The 18,378-nt window shown below is 34.9% G+C and overlaps 1 protein-coding gene across 1 annotated transcript in view; it reads right to left on the bottom strand.

Annotated features, from left to right (window-relative positions):
* Positions 1 to 650: 650 nt before the first annotated feature.
* LOC139745711 (coenzyme Q-binding protein COQ10 homolog A, mitochondrial) overlaps positions 651 to 18,378 on the bottom strand; it is a 33,312-nt gene continuing 15,584 nt past the window's right edge. Inside the window, exons 3-5 of the mRNA XM_071656161.1 lie at positions 12,851 to 12,962; positions 3,947 to 4,102; positions 651 to 3,733 (exon numbers count right to left, since the gene is read on the bottom strand). Of these exons, the coding sequence (XP_071512262.1) occupies positions 3,545 to 3,733; positions 3,947 to 4,102; positions 12,851 to 12,962 (457 nt within the window). The 3' untranslated portion in view covers positions 651 to 3,544. The remainder of the gene's footprint in view (positions 3,734 to 3,946; positions 4,103 to 12,850; positions 12,963 to 18,378) is intronic.

Here is an 18,378-nt window from a genome sequence, read left to right as displayed (position 1 = left end):
TCCACTCGCCTTTCTCATACACTTTTTCCATATCCATAAATGCTGCATACAGCTTCTAACCTTTTAATGGATTCTTTGTACAGTCATCTTCACCACACACCTTTCACCTTTCCTCATACCCCTTGCTCCTCATTTATTCTGCATTCAGTCACTTTATCATCATTTCATCAATCAACACTTGCATACACTTTTTGTAGTATACTTACAAGTCAAAGTCCTTCACTACCCCTGAAAATCAGGCACACTTATTACATAATTTTTCCACACAAAAACTCTCTCTCTGAGTCACTTATTTTTCCACTCCACATTCTCTTGTTTTTCTGTTCCACCACATACATATGACAGTCAAAAAGTATCTACAGTGTGTTTGTTGTGCATTTCCAGAATTGGATATGGTGGTGGTGCTGCAAGCAATGAGTGTTACAATCATGGGAATAAGATCTTTACACTAAGTTGTACTCATGCAGCAAATATTACTGCACCCTTGTCGACTTACATCAGAGATAAGCACACCGTCATTCATTTTTGGAGTTTGCAACGTTTGTATAACCACAACTTGTTTCTCTCTAGGTCAATCTGAACTTTCTCTTATCTCTTTTGATGCACAATGAGTTTTCTGCCCTTCTCCCCAACCAAGGTGTGTAAAAAAGTTTAATACTTTTCTGATTTATTAAGAGACACACAAAAAATATCAAAACCATTATTTTTTCTTATGTACTGACAGCCCACAATCACAGCTACTCAAAAAATACACACACATGCTATGCTTACTATCACTGCCTTTTAACCACAAACACATTAATACTTACAATTTTTCCTGCTGGTTCTGTATGGGGCCTGCCTCCTGTTCCTTTCTCTCACTAACTGCATGCATTTCCGATAAATCAGAATATTCTGAGAGATTTTCTTCCTTATCTTATACACTCACTGAGAATTTCCTATTTTTGGATGCATAAGAAGTGATACTAGGGGCACAAGTGCCCCAAAAGGTGGGTAATCAAGGCCAGCAGGGATGCATCAGATGCCACAGACATACTCAGGACATAGTGGGTTCCAAGAGAAGGTGCATGACTGTCCACTTTAGTCATTGAAGGCTTCCATGCTGCAGTGACTCATTCTTTGTCTAGGTTGCCATCTATGGCCAGTCAATAGAGTTTAGAATATGTACTGAAATTAATTTGTGGAAGGCAATAAAATATGGAGATTTGACACCAAAAGCACCCTGCTACACAAGTACAGATTTACACCCATAGTCATGTTTGGGTTAATGATTTAACTTTGGGACCTTCTACATACTGGGAAGAGACTTGCAATTTTCTGCAAATGCTGAATACATCACTTTCCCTTTCTACTGTGAGATGTTAACCACCTAATGGACAGAAATGCTGAAACAAATAACCATCTAGCAAGTTTGCTGTGTGCTTTTTGAGATGAAGTAAAATGACTGCAAATGTGAGTCACAAATTGTCAGCACATTTTATCTATGCTTGTCAAGTCTGGTGACCACTTGGAGGTCAGTTACTGAGGTGATCACTATCATAAAGTAAGACTTCCAACTTTAGTCTGCCTTTCATTGAAAAAAATTAAAAAATATATGTATCCAAGGTCCACTGCCAAGTACTGAAAGAATGGGAAGACCAAGGGTGATCTGTGTGCGAATCCTCTCCTTTCTAACATTCCCAGTAAAGTTAAGAGGCACTGCAAGAGGAAAGTAATTCTTGTTCATCAAAAGGTCACATATCTGGATTAAATGTGAAGCATTAAAGGAATGTATTTCCTAATGGTAAGTAACTGTTTCCTTCAAAATTCTAAATGGTGTAGATTGCTGATGCACCCTTACAAACTCTGTGTGAATAACCTTATATTTTGCTGGAAATCATGGTATGAATAAGCTAGTACTGACTGTGTACACCACATACTAGAACATGCTATTCTACTTAATGTGAGACATCAAAAGTGTGAAGGATTACATATGTTTTGAAAATAATAAATATAACAAAGCTGCAAACCCCCTACGACAGTGCACCCAGAAAAATCGCTGACTGCCCAGCAACACCTTAACATTGAAACAAAGATCCCTCCAACATGCCTGGCACCCAATTCTGTACAACATTAACCCCTCACACCCAAACCACTCTCCCTACCATATAACTGACCACCAACCCTCAAGCAGAAATAAAAAGCTTACCCCTCTTACACTTCAGTAACCTCTACTCACAGGTCCCCTCCAACCCCAACACATATAAAAATGATAAAACACACACTCACTGATATATCCAGACAAGCTATAAACAACTGACCTCCCAATTCAGTTTTAAACTCCAACACCCATCTGAAACCACACTCTCTAGACAAAAATGAGTCACACTCTCCCACTTATGCTTTGGACATCATCCATCTCTACAACACAACAAATACCATTTCAACACATCCCAAGACCCTTGTCCACAACGGACCTGCCATAAAGATGACACCAAGCACTTACTACTCAATTGCCCTGCACTCTCTACACATAGACGTAAACACATCATAACACTTTGTGACCTGCAGTCCCGACTAAAGGACATGGCCAGCTTCCTGAATGTGGAAGGAGCTTCATAAGCAAAAAAGGGACTCCTGGGGTGGGAAGTAAGAAAGAAAAAGAGATAAAGCTCTGAAGTTGTCTATAATTGATAAATGTTCTATGAGGAGAATCTGAAGAAACTACAGTATGTGAGTGATGCTTTTGGAGAACATTCGTACTTTTCAAAGATTCATGTTGTAAATATGAAAGGCATCAAAATTCAATTTTAACATGCCTAACATCAAACACCAAAATACATTAATGTCACCATGTATGTAATTTAGAGAAGTACAGCAAACTTCTGCAAACTCAATATTAATATACCAGTAACATTATCAATGTTAAAGAAACAGAGAAACTCAAATGAATGTCATCTTAATATTCACACACAACATTATTTGTTTCTTCAACCTGTAGGTTGTCTGTGAAAAGGATTATGTCCACTATTTACTATTTACAATATAAAGTTACTTCATCATGACACTGATGGTCCAGGAATATAAATAAATCTTATATAAATAACTTACAAACTATGAAAAAATACTGTGTATACAATGAAGATATCCTAACATGTAAAAGTAACTATACAAGATTATGTACAAGATTATAGAAATTATCTTATAACTGACATTACCATTGACTTACTTTTATTGTTTTCTAAGAACTGTTCTAGAAGGTCCAATATTCTCTACTGTAAATAAAGTATATGTATCCTGATGACAACCACAATGCTTATAAAAATAAAATGAACCTCAGTATCTAATCTATATAGAGTACTGAAGCAATATAACTTCATTTACAAGATTCCAAAAGTATCTTAATTAATCATCAATAAGATTTTCAACAATAAATCCAAAAAAATATAAAGAAAGAAAACTACATTTCACATGACAAGTGTTTGTAAGAGTTTCTATAAGCAAATGACTTTAGGAATCTCTCAGCAAAACTTAAAATTCATAAATTTTCCTATACAAATAAAATTTATGATGTTTCCATGATCCGTGGCCGCCGAGTACAGATGGACTCTTTGCCATAGCGTCTCGCAGCCTCAGCCAAAAAGGAATTTACATTTTTTCGCACTACTTCATTGAAGAACACATGGGCCAACTGAGAATGTAATTTTGACCGGAACTCAAATGATACTGAGAAGTCTAATGTGCACGTATTAGGCTGAAAAATGAGAAATCATCACAGTAAACTTTGAACCCTATATCAAATCCATGAATTTTAATAATCATACTGAAAACAAAAAAGATGCATCAGATATTGAATTATATTGCCATTCTTAGCTATCATAAGTGCATAAAAACTTAACAGAACCCTGCTTCATTTATATCATAATGAAAATAATCTAAGAGGAAGATAAATCATCATAAGCCTCACCTGACCAGGAATTCCTGGTGAGAATTTCCAAATTGTTAAGAGGTGATTAAATAATCTGCCTTCAGTACAGACAGCTCTCACCAAATGTGGACGAGCTAGTGTGACACTAGAGGTATAGGACTCTACCACGGGAGGAAATCCAACCACAAGGTCAGCCTAGAAAAGAGAGGTTACTAAGATAATATGCACAACTTAAAAAATAAAATAATCGCATTTTCTTGATTGATTTTCTCAATTTCTACTCCAAAAACCTTTTTGTTTTAAATCTGAAATATGATATAATGAAACTCTTCTATTCTTGAAATAATCTCGGAAAGTATCTCATAATGCTTCCCCAAGCCAACATATATCTAATAAATATGAACCAGATAATCACAGAATCTTCTAAAGAAATAACTACTTACTTACAGACCTCAGTGTTCCCCAACATATATTTCAAGCCCTGATTCAAATTCAGCATGAAAAATAGTCCCTATACTGAGGTTTTCAAGCAAATCTATTACCCTCATAAAAATACAAGTTGCAGAAAATAAAGAAATATTTCAGCCCAGAAACCCTTTTGTCTTAAAACTGAAATATGACATAATAAAACGCTTTTATACATGACATAAACATGGAAAATATCTCATAATGGTTCCCCAAGCCAAGAGATATCCAATAAATACAAACTAAGTCATCACAGAATCTTCTAAAACAGTAGAAATTGCTAGTAAAAGTTCGAAGAATTATTCTGCCCAAAAGCTATTTTCTTTTAAAATGAAATATGGAAATATAAAAAAAATGATATGCTTCTATACTTGAAATAATGATATCTCATAATGTTTCCCCAAAGCAATAGACACCCAATCAATATGAACCAAATAATCACAGAATCCTCTAAAAGAGTAACCATTAATTACTAATTTACAGACCTTAACATCCTCCAACATACATTTACACCCTATATTTGAAATCATCACAAAAACAGTCTCTATACACAGGTTCTTGAGCACATCTATGACCATCACAAAATATCAAAAATTGCAGGAAATACTTCAATAATTTTTTCAACTCAAAAGCCTTTTAGTTTTATAAATAAAATATATACTTGAAATAATCCTGGATGATATCTCATAATGCTTCATCAAGGTGACAGTTACCCAATAAATAAGGACCAATTAATCACATAATCTTCTAAAAGAGCAACAATTAATTGCTTACTCACAGGCTTTTATGTCCTCAACACATAATTCAACCCCCCAAACTCGAAGTCAGCATGAAAAATAGCCATTATATTCAAGCAAATCTATTAACCTCACAAAAATACCAAAACTTGCAAGTAATAGTCCAGGGAATATTTTAGCCCAAAAACCTTTTAGCTTTAAAATCAAAATATGACATAGCAAAATGCTTCTATACTTGAAATATTCATATTTCATAATGCTTCCCAAGTTAACAGTTACCCAATAAATATGCACCAAATAATCACAGAGTCTTCTAAAAGAGTAACAATTATCTATTGACAGACCTTGATATCCCAAAACATATATTTCAACAAAAAAACTGCAGGTAATATTATTGTCCAGGGAATTTTTTCTGCCCAAAAACTTTTTTGCTTTAAAACTGAAATATGATGTAGTGAAATGCTTCTATACTAGAAATATACACTAATTATCTCATAATGTTTCCATAAGCCAACAGAACCCAACAGTATCCAAATTATTACAGAACCTTCAAAAATAGCAACAATCAATTACTTATTTGAAGGCCTTAATGTACTCCAATACATATTTTAACCCCAGATTCAAACTCAGCAGGAAAAATAGCCCTTATAATAATGAAACATTTCTATATTTGAAAAAGTAACAGAGAATATCTCACAATACTTCCACAAGGTGACACATACTCATTAAATACAAACCAAAAATATAATAATCACATAATAATCAAAAGCAGTAACAATCGCTTATTATTTACAGGCCTTAAATTAAGTCCCTCAACATATATTTCAACTGCAAATATGAGTTTAGCATGTAAAATAGTCCTTACACTAAGATTCTTAAGCAAATCTATTAGCCTCACAAAAATAGAAACTACAGCGAATAATTGAGGAAACTTTTTGCCCGAACTCTTTTTGTTTTAAAACTGAAGTATGAAATAATGAAATGCTTCCATTCTTGAAATAATCATGGAAAATATGTCATAATGCTTCTCAAAGCCAACAGTTAACCTATAATATGAACAAAATAATCACAGTATCTTCTAAAAGAGTAATAATAAATTACTTATCTACAGGCCTTAATGTCCCCAAATATATTTTTCAACCCCACATTCAAATTCAGCATCAAAAATAGTCCTGATAGGCTCCATCCTACTTATGACCTAAACGACTTATGACCATCTGTACATACAACCGAAAAAAATATATAAATTAAAAACTAAAAATGATGAAATATGAATTAAAGAATCTTAAATAAAAGGTAAAAAGAAACTAAAGAATCATATAATAAAGCTGGTCAATAAAAAACAAGATAATCACGACAAGAACTGAGTAGGATAAAAGAATGCTGTACAGGTACATGAATTCTACATGCCATGCTCACACGTGTCCCACATGTGTCCACTTTGAGATCTGACCAGTCGGTCAGAATAGAATTCTAGACATATTTCAGGGAGGGGAGGGGGGGTTGTACAAAGGTTTTCAAGCAAAAATGTTTTCACAAAATACCAAAAATTGCAAGTAATATTAATAGTTCTGGAAATCATCCAGCCCCCCAATTTTTTTTTTCTAAAATTGAAATATGGAAACATAAAACAATGAAATGCCTCTACACTTGAAATAATCATGGAAAATATCTCATAATGCTTCCCCAAGGTGAGAGATATCCAATAAATACGAGCCAACACTGAAAAAATGCAACCATTAATTACTTATTTACAGGACTTAATGTCCCCCAATGTGCATAATGATCCCAGATTTGAATACATCATAAAAAGAGTCACTATACTCAGGTTTTCAATCAAATATATTACTCTAAAAAAAAAAAAAAATGCACATAATAGTTCAGGGAATGTTTTTGCCCCAAAAGACCCTTTTTTTTTTTAATTTGAAATATGACATAACAAAACATTTCTATGTTTGACATAATCACAGAAAATATCTCATAATGCTTCCAAAAGCTGACAAATACCCAATAATACGAACCATATAATCACAGAACCTTCTAAAAAAGTAACAACCAATTACTTATTCACAGGCCTCAATGTCCTCAAATGAATATTTCAACCCCAGATTCAAATTCAACATGAATAATAGTCCTTGTACTGAAGTTTTCAAGCAAGTCTATTACCCTCACAAAAATACCAAATAATACTTCAGAGAATCATTTACCCAAAAACCTTTGTTATATAACTGGAATATAACATAATGAAATGTTCCAAAAGTGTACTTGAAATTATCATAGAGAACACATCACAATACGTCCACAAGGGAACACATACCTAAAAAATACAAACAAACAATCACAGAATCTTCTAATGCAATAATAATCAATTACTTATCTACAGGTCTTTATGTCCTCCAACATATATTTCAACGCTAAATTCAAGTTTAGCATGAAAAATTGTCCTTATATTGAGGTTAGAAAGCAAATCTATTACCCTCACAAAATACCAAAATTGCTGGTCATCGTTCATGGAATTTTTCTGCCTAAAAACCTTTTTGTTTTAAAATCGAAATATGAAATACGTCAATACTTGACATAATCACAGAAAATATCTCATAATGCTTCCTAGAGGCAACATTTACTCAATAATATGAATCAAATCATCACACAATCTTCTAAAAGACTAACAATAATTATTAATAGTGTCCCCAAATACATATTTAAACCCCAAATTCGAATTCAGCATCAAAAAATAGTCCTCATACTAAGGTTTCCAAACAAATCCATTAATTTCACAAAAAGTACCAAAAATTGCAAATAATTCTTTTGAAAATCATTTAAACCAAAAAGAGGGAAATATGAAATAATCAAATGCCTCTATACTTAAAATAATAAAGGAAAATCTCAAGCTTCCACAAGGTGACATATCCAATTAATATAAACTGATTAATCACAGAATTTTCTAAAGCAGTACCAATTAATTAATCACTTATGAGCTTTAATGTCCCCACTTCAAATTCAGCATAAAAACAGTCCTTATACTGAGGTTTTCAAGCAAATCTGTAATCCTCCAAAAAGATACGAAAAACCACATGTAAGCGCAGAAAATTTCTTGCCCAAAAATCATTTGTTTCAGAACTGAAATATGAAATAATGGAATGCTTCAATACAAGAAATAATCACAGAAATAACTCATGCTGCTTCCCAAAGCCTACAGTTACCCAAAAAATAAAAAAATAAAATAATCACAGAATCTTATATGACTAACAATAAATTGCTTATTTACAGGCCTTAATGTTCCAAAATACATCTTTCAACCCCAGGTTTGAATTCAGTATCAAAAATATTCCTTATACTGAGGTTTTCAAGCAAATCTGCTAACAAAAAATACCAAAAAAAATATCAGGTAATAAGGGAATTTTTTTGCAATTCTTTTTTAATTTGAAATATGACATGAAATGCTTCTACACATGAAATAATCACAGAACTGTCTAAAAGGGTAACAATTAATTACTTATTCACAGGCCTTGATGTCCTCCAATACATATTTCAACCCAGATTCGAATTCACCATGAAAAATAGCCCTTCCACCAATGTTTTCAAGCAAATCTATTACACTCTCAAAAATACAAAAAAATTGCAGGTAAAAGTTCAGATGATTTTTTTGCCCGAAAAGTTATTTGTCTCATAACTGAAATATAACATAATGGAATGTTTCAATACTTGAAATAATCATGGAGAATATCACATAATACTTCCACAAAGTGACATACCCAATAAATACAAACCAAAAAATCACAGTAACAAAATTATCACTTACAGGTCTTAAATGTCCCCAACATATATTTCAACTCCAAAGTCGAATTTTGTGTGAAAAACAGTCCTTATACTGAGGTTTTTAAGCAAATCTATTACCATCACAAAAATGAAAAAAATTCCAGGTAATAGTTCTGGGAATTTTTTGGCCAACAAACTTTTTGTTTTAAAATTGAAATATGAAATAATGAAATGCTTCTGTACTTGAAATAATCACAATGATATATCATTATGCTTTCCAAAGCCAACAGTTTCCCAATAATATGAATAGAATAATCCTAGAATCTTCTATAAGATTAGCAATAAATTACTTATTTACAGGGTTTAATCTCTCCAAATATATATATATATATATATATATATATATATATATATTCCCTGGGGATAGGGGAGAAAGAATACTTCCCACGTATTCCCTGCGTGTCGTAGAAGGCGACTAAAAGGGAAGGGAGCGGGGGGCTGGAAATCCTCCCCTCTCGTTTTTTTTTTTTTTTTTAATTTTCCAAAAGAAGGAACAGAGAAGAGGGCCAGGTGAGGATATTCCCTCAAAGGCCCAGTCCTCTGTTCTTAACGCTACCTCGCTATCGCGGGAAATAGCGAATAGTATGAAAAAAAAAATATATATATATATATATATATATATATATATATATATATATATATATATATATATATATATATATATATATATATATTTTTTTTTTCATACATATTCGCCTTATCCCGCGTTAGCGAGGTAGCGTTAAGAACAGAAGAGTGAGCCTTAGAGGGTAAATCCCCACTTGGCCCACCTCTCAGTTCCTTCTTTTGGAAAATTATAAACGGGAGGGGAGGATTTCCAGCCCCCCGCTCCCTTCCCTTTTAGTCGCCTTCTACGACACGCAGGGAATACGTGGGAAGTATTCTTTCTCCCCTATCCCCAGGGATGATATATATATATATATATATATATATATATATATATATATATATATATATATATATATATATATATATATTTCAACACCAGCTTCAAACACAGCATCAAAAATAGTCCTTATACTGAGGTTTTTACGCAAATCTGTTAACTTCGCAAAAGTATCAAAAATTGCAAGTAATACTTCTGGGAATTCTTTAACTTTTGACCAAAAACTTTTTTGTTTTAAAATTGAAATGTGGAAAAATGAAATAACTAAAAGCTTCTATATCTGAAATAATCATGGAAAATATCTCATATGGTTACACAAGGCAAAAGATATCTAATAAATATGAACCAATGAATCACTGAATCTTCTAAAAGAGTAAGACTTAATTATATATCTATAGGACTTGATGTCTCCCAATGTACATATTAACTCCAGATTCGAATACATCATAAAAAAAAGAGTTCCTATCCTCAGGTTTCCAAATAAATACTTTACCATACCAAAAATACCAAATATTGCAGAGAATCTTTTTGCCCAAAAATATTTTTTTGAATTTGAATTTTCTTTCTTTCTTTCAAACTATTCGCCATTTCCCGCATTAACGAGGTAGCGTTAAGAACAGAGGACTGGGCCTTTGAGGGAATACCCTCACCTAGCCCAATTCTCTGTTCCTTCTTTTGGAAAATTGAAAAAAAAAAAAAAAAAAAACGAGAGGGGAGGATTTCCAGCCCCCCGCTCCCTCCCCTTTTAGTCGCCTTCTACGACACGCAGGGAATACGTGGGAAGTATTCTTAATCCCCTATCCCCAGGGATAGAATTTGAATTTACAGGACTTAATGTCCCCCAACATACATATTAACCCCAGACTCGAATACATCATAAAAAAGAATTTCTATTATACTTAGGTTTCCAAGCAAATCTACTACCCTACCAAAAATGCCAAAAATTCCATGTAATAGTTCAGAGATTTTTTGCACAAAAACTTTTTTGTTTTGAATTTGAAATATGACATAAAGAAAAGCTTCTATACTTACAATAATTATGGTAAATATCTCATAATGCTTCCCCAAGGTGATGGATACCCAATAACATGAACTAGAAAGCAATGGCAGTAGTGTTTTCTCTTCATGTCACCTTTTCTTATTCAGCCTGTCTCCTCTCCATCGTGTATTCCACCTGCTGCCACCTTGTTTCGTGTCGCGGAAAGAGGAGTCTTGTTTATTGAGCGACCATGTCACTCCATCTCGCAAAAGAACATTTCGATGCACAGTGTGCTTCTATATAAACAAATCATGTAACACTAGTGTCTCTAATGGTGTGAGCATCAGTAACACTCCTAACTGTGCCTCAAGCTATCTTGAGGGAACTATGATATTCCTTTACTCTTTAAGGCTTCCACGTCATTTGGGGAATTTTGCTTCCAAGCACAGTATTTCTTTCACCTGTGCTTCAAGGTGGTTGACTCTTACCTTTCTAAGGACAAAAAAACCTGAATGCTCATCTGGAAGCAAGAAAATTTGTTTACATGTGAGATTTCTAGGTGCATTGGGCACTCAGAATGCATGATCAGGCAGCTGCTTTCTGGAAAACATCATCATTGCCTTGCTTATTCAAGAGATCAAAACCCTATGGGCCTTGACAATTCCATGCCTAAATGTTTGCAGATGGTAATCAAGGCCAAAGGAGTGATGACAAAATAAAATAAAATGTGTGACAATGCCTTTGAAAATGTATATGGAAGTGGACTTTTTTTAGCCAAGAAAGGCAACTGAGATCCTAATCAAGGCCATCTTGTTAATGCTGTGTGTGTGCGTGTGTGTGTGTGCCCTAGCCTTAGCCAGGTACCCAAATTATCAACCAACTCACAGGAGTGGATGAACAGTTGGGTTGACTATGGACCGAATGATGCAACCAGGACTCCAACCAATGTGGTTTGCAGTAAAGAAATGAAATTCCAGGATTGTATGAGGGAAATTAGACAATATTATTGAAGTCACTGAAACTATGCTTACCAAAGAGATATGCTCTCACCTTTTCTGCCTGAAGGGCATATAACACCAAGAAAGGAATGAGAAGGTACAGGAGGAGGTAGATTAGCCCTCTTAATAAGTCTGAAATTTCATGGAAATAATTAAGATGGCCCACAAAGGCAACACATATTAAGGTTAGTAATCGGAGGGAAGAATAGCATACAGGTGTTATTACTGTATAATCCTCCAAAGAACTGCAATTAACCAAAACCAGAATTTTCTTCTCAGGTTTGGTCACCACACCTGAGGAAGCAAAAAGAGCTCATAAAGAAGGTCTATAGGAGGGCAACAAAGCTGGTACCAGAATTAAAAGAGCAGCTACAGGAAAAGGCTGGATGAATTAAATTCACCCACCCTGGAAGAAAAGAGTGAGGGGTTACCTTTAAGTTTTTAAGAGACAAAAAATAAAAATGGACATTGGAAAGTTCTTGAGAGATGTAAGGAAAGTGCAATAAGAAGATATTACATGAAATATAGCACAAAAGTAGTGGATGAATGGAACACATTGATAGATGAAAAGGTTAATGCAGATAGCATATATGATTTTAAAAAACTGCAGCATGATAGTAAAGAGCATTCAAAAGATATAGCTAAACAAGTGTAAAATTCCTTTCCTAAACAGTTGAAACAGGTAACAACTGCAACAAGAAGATATAACATGAAATGTAGTACAAAAGTAGTGGATGAATGGAACAGACTGATAGAAAACAAGGTTAATGCAGACAGCATATATGAATTTAAAAGACTGCATCATGATAGTAGAGAGCATTCAAAAGATGGGGCAAAACAAGTGTAAAATTCTTTCCCTAAACAGTAGAAACAGGAAGCGAGTAGGTAAACAGAGAGACAGACATTCAGATAGTGACAGATAGATAAACATACAAATACACAAGTTTGACAAGAAAAAGAAACAGACAGATGGACAAACAGATAGACAGATGAATATGCAAGGAAAACATCAACTACAATGTATATCATAAATCCCAACAAAGAGAAACTACTACTAACCTTAAGGAAACCTGGCCTTCTCATAGTCACATGGGATTTTTTGCAATAAGGAACAAATCTATGGTATTGCTCCACTTCAGACACCACATCAAACATTTGGTTCATGGTGTACCTGTTGCAAGGCAGAGAGTCATGTTGATTTGAATAACACAACTTTAATCAATTATCTTATTCCAAACATATTCTTTTCTTTGCAAAATCCTGCATTAATTTGAACCTTGTCGCTACTTCCAATACAATAAGTGAAAATATCATAATCTAATACAAAAAGCTCCATACACAAGGATCAAATTTGTGATTCCGAGAGTTTCCTGTTATAGGCTTATTCATATATGTGAAAAAGATAAATGGGCAATGTATGAGAAAACATAAATAACCCTGACAAAATTTCTGTAACTCTCTTAAACAGGCAAGTAAGATGCCCCTGGCAAAATTTTATATGTTATAACCAAAATAAGTTTCACACTGCACAGCAGTAACTCCTCACAAACATATTTCCTTCACTCTGACCTTCCACTGTTACTTGGTCTCCCTCTATACTTACTCCCACTCACCATCTCTCTTTTTGTATCTTTTTACTTTCATTCTTATGATATGCTTGTGCCAACTGTACACAATCCAATTTTATCATTACTTCAGTCAATTTACCCTAGTGCACTACTCTCCACTATCTACTGCAATTACATATGAAAAGTCTTTACATGAATCCCTATCCTCTCATAATTCTAATCATTCCTAATTGTTCTGTTTGCTCATTTCAAACATATACTCCCTCACTCTGTTCTTCATCTCACACTTGGTCTCCCTCTTCCACCCATTTCTTTTTACATTAATCATACATATTTTACTTATCATTCCTAGTCTTTCTTTTCTATGCCAATGGCATCTTCACTTTCACAGCCACACTATCTCCATTCCATATATCTTTCCATTCAACTTCTCTTTTTATTATATTTCATATCCCTGTCTTAAGTTATTTATCTTCACAGCCTGCATTCTCATCATACAATTATTGCAAACCCATCCTTCACTCCAGTTAAACAATATCAGCCACTCACAAATACATATTCATACCATATTATATTTCCTAAGGCTACCAACCACTTACCATTCCCTCAGATATCTCAGTATCCATTACTCCATCTCCATTATGAACACTTACTTAAAGTTAGGTGCCTTTAACCTTACACTTGCCTCATCATCCAATCAGATATCACTCTAAATTCTCTCTTGTTAACACCACCAACACATTTTTGTTAATATACAATTCCAACTTCCTTCTCTTGCAAGCAGTTCCTAATTCCCTAACATGACAGTCCATTCCTCTACTCTTTTCCCCAATTTACACTTTCATGTACATACTACAACAATGCCAACAACTTTGACTCCCATCCTTTCCCATTCTTACATCTGTACATATAGTTGCTCCCACAACCTCCCCTATAGCTTAGCTCCATCCATACAGCCTTTAACTAGCTACACCACCTTGTGTCTCACACCAAACTTAACCCTATGTGACTCATTCATTCCATTACCATCTGAAACACACCCAAATCTGAAAGAGCCCTTTGGGGTCTTCAGCAGCTTGCACTATTAGTATATCTTCAAAGGATTTCATTGCAAGCAACTCTTATCACAGGCTTTAGTTATACAGATCTTACATATACATTTTTTTATACATCCAACAATGAGTCATAATAAATATCTACAAACAAGAATCTCGCTATTACCAAACGATTCTTCTCTCACCTCACCTCCTATAATGTTTTATATAAATTTCCTTGCTTCACAGACAGCAAACTACTATACATGGAATTTTTTCAACTAAAAGCATCCAACAGGGCAATCCCTTTTAATAATTTCCATTTTTTTCTAATGACTTTTCTCTATTCAAAATTCATCCTAACATCTCAACTTATATAAAACTCTTGACTAAATTTTCTGCCTAGAATCCTCATCTACCATTCTTTTTACTTCTACTATAGCATCTAATAATTCATGACGGCTACATTATATTTCTCCATCTATTGTCTTTTAAATTCATCATTAATTTCATTTTCTTAAGCAACTTTAATATATTTTTTTTTCTGCACTTGCTTTTTTCCTTTCACTACACCAAGAAATCCCTCATTCTTAACAATTCCTTCTTCCTTCGACAAAACACCTCCACTGTGTGTAGAATTGCTATCAATATTCTGCTTAATACCTTCCTTCTTCCTTGTTCTCTGCTTTCCATCTACTTGTAGGGTGTCATCTTCTCTGTTCCTTATACTCTCCTTTCACCACCACAAATAATCCTGCTTAACAAAATGCTCTTCTCTTTTCCTGTATGCCTTCCTGTTATGCCTCCTCCATTCATGTTCAACAGTCTATCTCCTCAAAAAAATTTGTCAAATCCACTTTACTCTAAATTATTCACAATGATTACCTCCATCAGCTTCCTCTTTTCCAAAATCAGCCTCACTTTGAAATGCATGACTTAAAAATATGACAAACAACCAGCACCTGTGGACGCTTAAAAAGTAAAAATAAAGGACAAAAGATCAATGCCACAAAAACAGCAGTAACAGTGATACAAAAAAAAAAAAACTTGCCTAAATGCAAAAGAAAAATAAATTCTAAACAATCAAAGGTACAATAAGCTTTAACCTGGTGAAGCCTTCAGGGGTCTTCAATCCCACAACCAGGGTAAGGCCCAGGCTGTTGGATTAGGTCACTAGTCGACCAAGCTGTTAAAAGCCACAGCCTACAGGCCCACATAGCCACTTCAGCCTAGATGGTTTGGTACACTTTGCAGATACTTGTCCAGTGCACTCTTAAACTTCTCTACTAAGCATCCTATTCAGTTTCTGATGATAGCAGGCAAGGTGTTGAGGAGATTTGGGCCCCTAATGTTTAAGGTGTTCTTTCTTTATATGCATGTCACACTCTTGGATTTCAGAGGTAGTATTCTACAAAGTCTTTCATGCCTGTTGTGCCAGAGGGATGTTATTTCTGAATATATGATGGGAACCATACCTTCCAGGATTTTCCAGGTATAAATGATGATATACCTCTTCCATCTAAGCTCCAGTGAATATAGCTCCAGAGATTTCAGCCAGTCCCAGTAACTTTGTACCTTTACCATATCAACATGGCTTTGAAAGATCTCTGAACACTAAAATCTGTCAATCAAGGGGGGTCCCCAAGGCCAAGGTTTTTCAACTAATAAAAAAACATTTTAGTCATCAATTAATTGAAAACACCAGGAAAAATTCAAAACACAAAATCTGGTAAATTAAACATACTTGCTGCAGTACAGACATTTAAATTAGACATGCATACCATGGTCTTACCTTTCTCCATCATGGTATATCAGAATAATTACTCTTCCTGTTTCTTTCTGAATGCTAATTGCAGTTACTTATGATATGCAGCAACTTTACATATTGATAAAGTGCACCTACCTATCTAAATGTGTAATAGGATTTAACACACTAGAATGATTTTCCTATAGGAATTATACCTGCTTATGACATATGCACCTTAATATATTGATAAAGAGTGCCTTCCAAATTAAAAAAGTATGGGAAGAAGGAACCCATTCAAAATATGAATGCAATCCCCACATGGAAAATTTTACAATTATGGGTGTGGTCCTTTAAGGGTTAAGTACTAAAGAAATACTTGACCATTAAATAGAGGTGAAACAGAAATACTAAAGAAAAGAATAACCTCTACACAAATTACTTTGAAAACGGCACACTGTTTTGTACTGGAAAACCATCAGGAAAAGGCATTTCATGGCACTGCTTCTATATGGATATGCAACATATAATAAAATACAACAGAGTCTAATGTGGTAGAAAAGATATTAGGATTACCATCTGTAATCAACAACACTGTTGTCCATTTACAACAGTGTTGTAAATGGAAATGGTGAAGAGCTTGTAGATTTATGTGCTGAAAAAGGACTGACGATTGGGAATACCTGGTTTAAAAAGCGAGATATACATAAGTATACTTATGTAAGTAGGAAAGATGGCCAGAGAGTGTTATTGGATTACGTGTTAATTGACAGGCGCGCGAAAGAGGGACTTTTGGATGTTAATGTGCTGAGAGGTGCAACTGGAGGGATGTCTGATCATTATCTTGTGGAGGCTAAGGTGAAGATTTGTATGGGTTTTCAGAAAAGAAGAGTGAATGTTGGGGTGAAGAGGGTGGTGAGAGTAAGTGAGCTTGGGAAGGAGACTTGTGTGAGGAAGTACCAGGAGAGACTGAGTACAGAATGGAAAAAGGTGAGAACAATGGAAGTAAGGGGACTGGGGGAGGAATGGGATGTATTTAGGGAATCAGTGATGGATTGCGCAAAAGATGCTTGTGGCATGAGAAGAGTGGGAGGTGGGTTGATTAGAAAGGGTAGTGAGTGGTGGGATGAAGAGGTAAGAGTATTAGTGAAAGAGAAGAGAGAGGCATTTGGACGATTTTTGCAGGGAAAAAATGAAATTGAGTGGGAGACGTATAAAAGAAAGAGACAGGAGGTCAAGAGAAAGGTGCAAGAGGTGAAAAAAAGGGCAAATGAGAGTTGGGGTGAGAGAGTATCATTAAATTTTAGGGAGAATAAAAAGATGTTCTGGAAGGAGGTAAATAAAGTGCGTAAGACAAGGGAGCAAATGGGAACTTCAGTGAAGGGCGCAAATGGGGAGGTGATAACAAGTAGTGGTGATGTGAGAAGGAGATGGAGTGAGTATTTTGAAGGTTTGTTGAATGTGTTTGATGATAGAGTGGCAGATATAGGGTGTTTTGGTCGAGGTGGTGTGCAAAGTGCGAGGGTTAGGGAAAATGAGTTGGTAAACAGAGAAGAGGTAGTAAAAGCTTTGCGGAAGATGAAAGCCGGCAAGGCAGCAGGTTTGGATGGTATTGCAGTGGAATTTATTAAAAAAGGGGGTGACTGTATTGTTGACTGGTTGGTAAGGTTATTTAATGTATGTATGACTCATGGTGAGGTGCCTGAGGATTGGTGGAATGCGTGCATAGTGCCATTGTACAAAGGCAAAGGGGATAAGAGTGAGTGCTCAAATTACAGAGGTATAAGTTTGTTGAGTATTCCTGGCAAATTATATGGGAGGGTATTGATTGAGAGGGTGAAGGCATGTACAGAGCATCAGATTGGGGAAGAGCAGTGTGGTTTCAGAAGTGGTAGAGGATGCGTGGATCAGGTGTTTGCTTTGAAGAATGTATGTGAGAAATACTTAGAAAAGCAAATGGATTTGTATGAAGCATTTATGGATCTGGAGAAGGCATATGATAGAGTTGATAGAGATGCTCTGTGGAAGGTATTAAGAATATATGGTGTGGGAGGCAAGTTGTTAGAAGCAGTGAAAAGTTTTTATCGAGGATGTAAGGCATGTGTACGTGTAGGAAGAGAGGAAAGTGATTGGTTCTCAGTGAATGTAGGTTTGCGGCAGGGGTGTGTGATGTCTCCATGGTTGTTTAATTTGTTTATGGATGGGGTTGTTAGGGAGGTGAATGCAAGAGTTTTGGAAAGA

This window comes from Panulirus ornatus, chromosome 4 (assembly GCF_036320965.1).
Source record: "Panulirus ornatus isolate Po-2019 chromosome 4, ASM3632096v1, whole genome shotgun sequence".
Classification (NCBI taxonomy): domain Eukaryota; kingdom Metazoa; phylum Arthropoda; class Malacostraca; order Decapoda; family Palinuridae; genus Panulirus; species Panulirus ornatus.
Note: the sequence above shows the minus strand (reverse complement) of the source record. Positions and strands in the feature narration are given on the sequence as shown.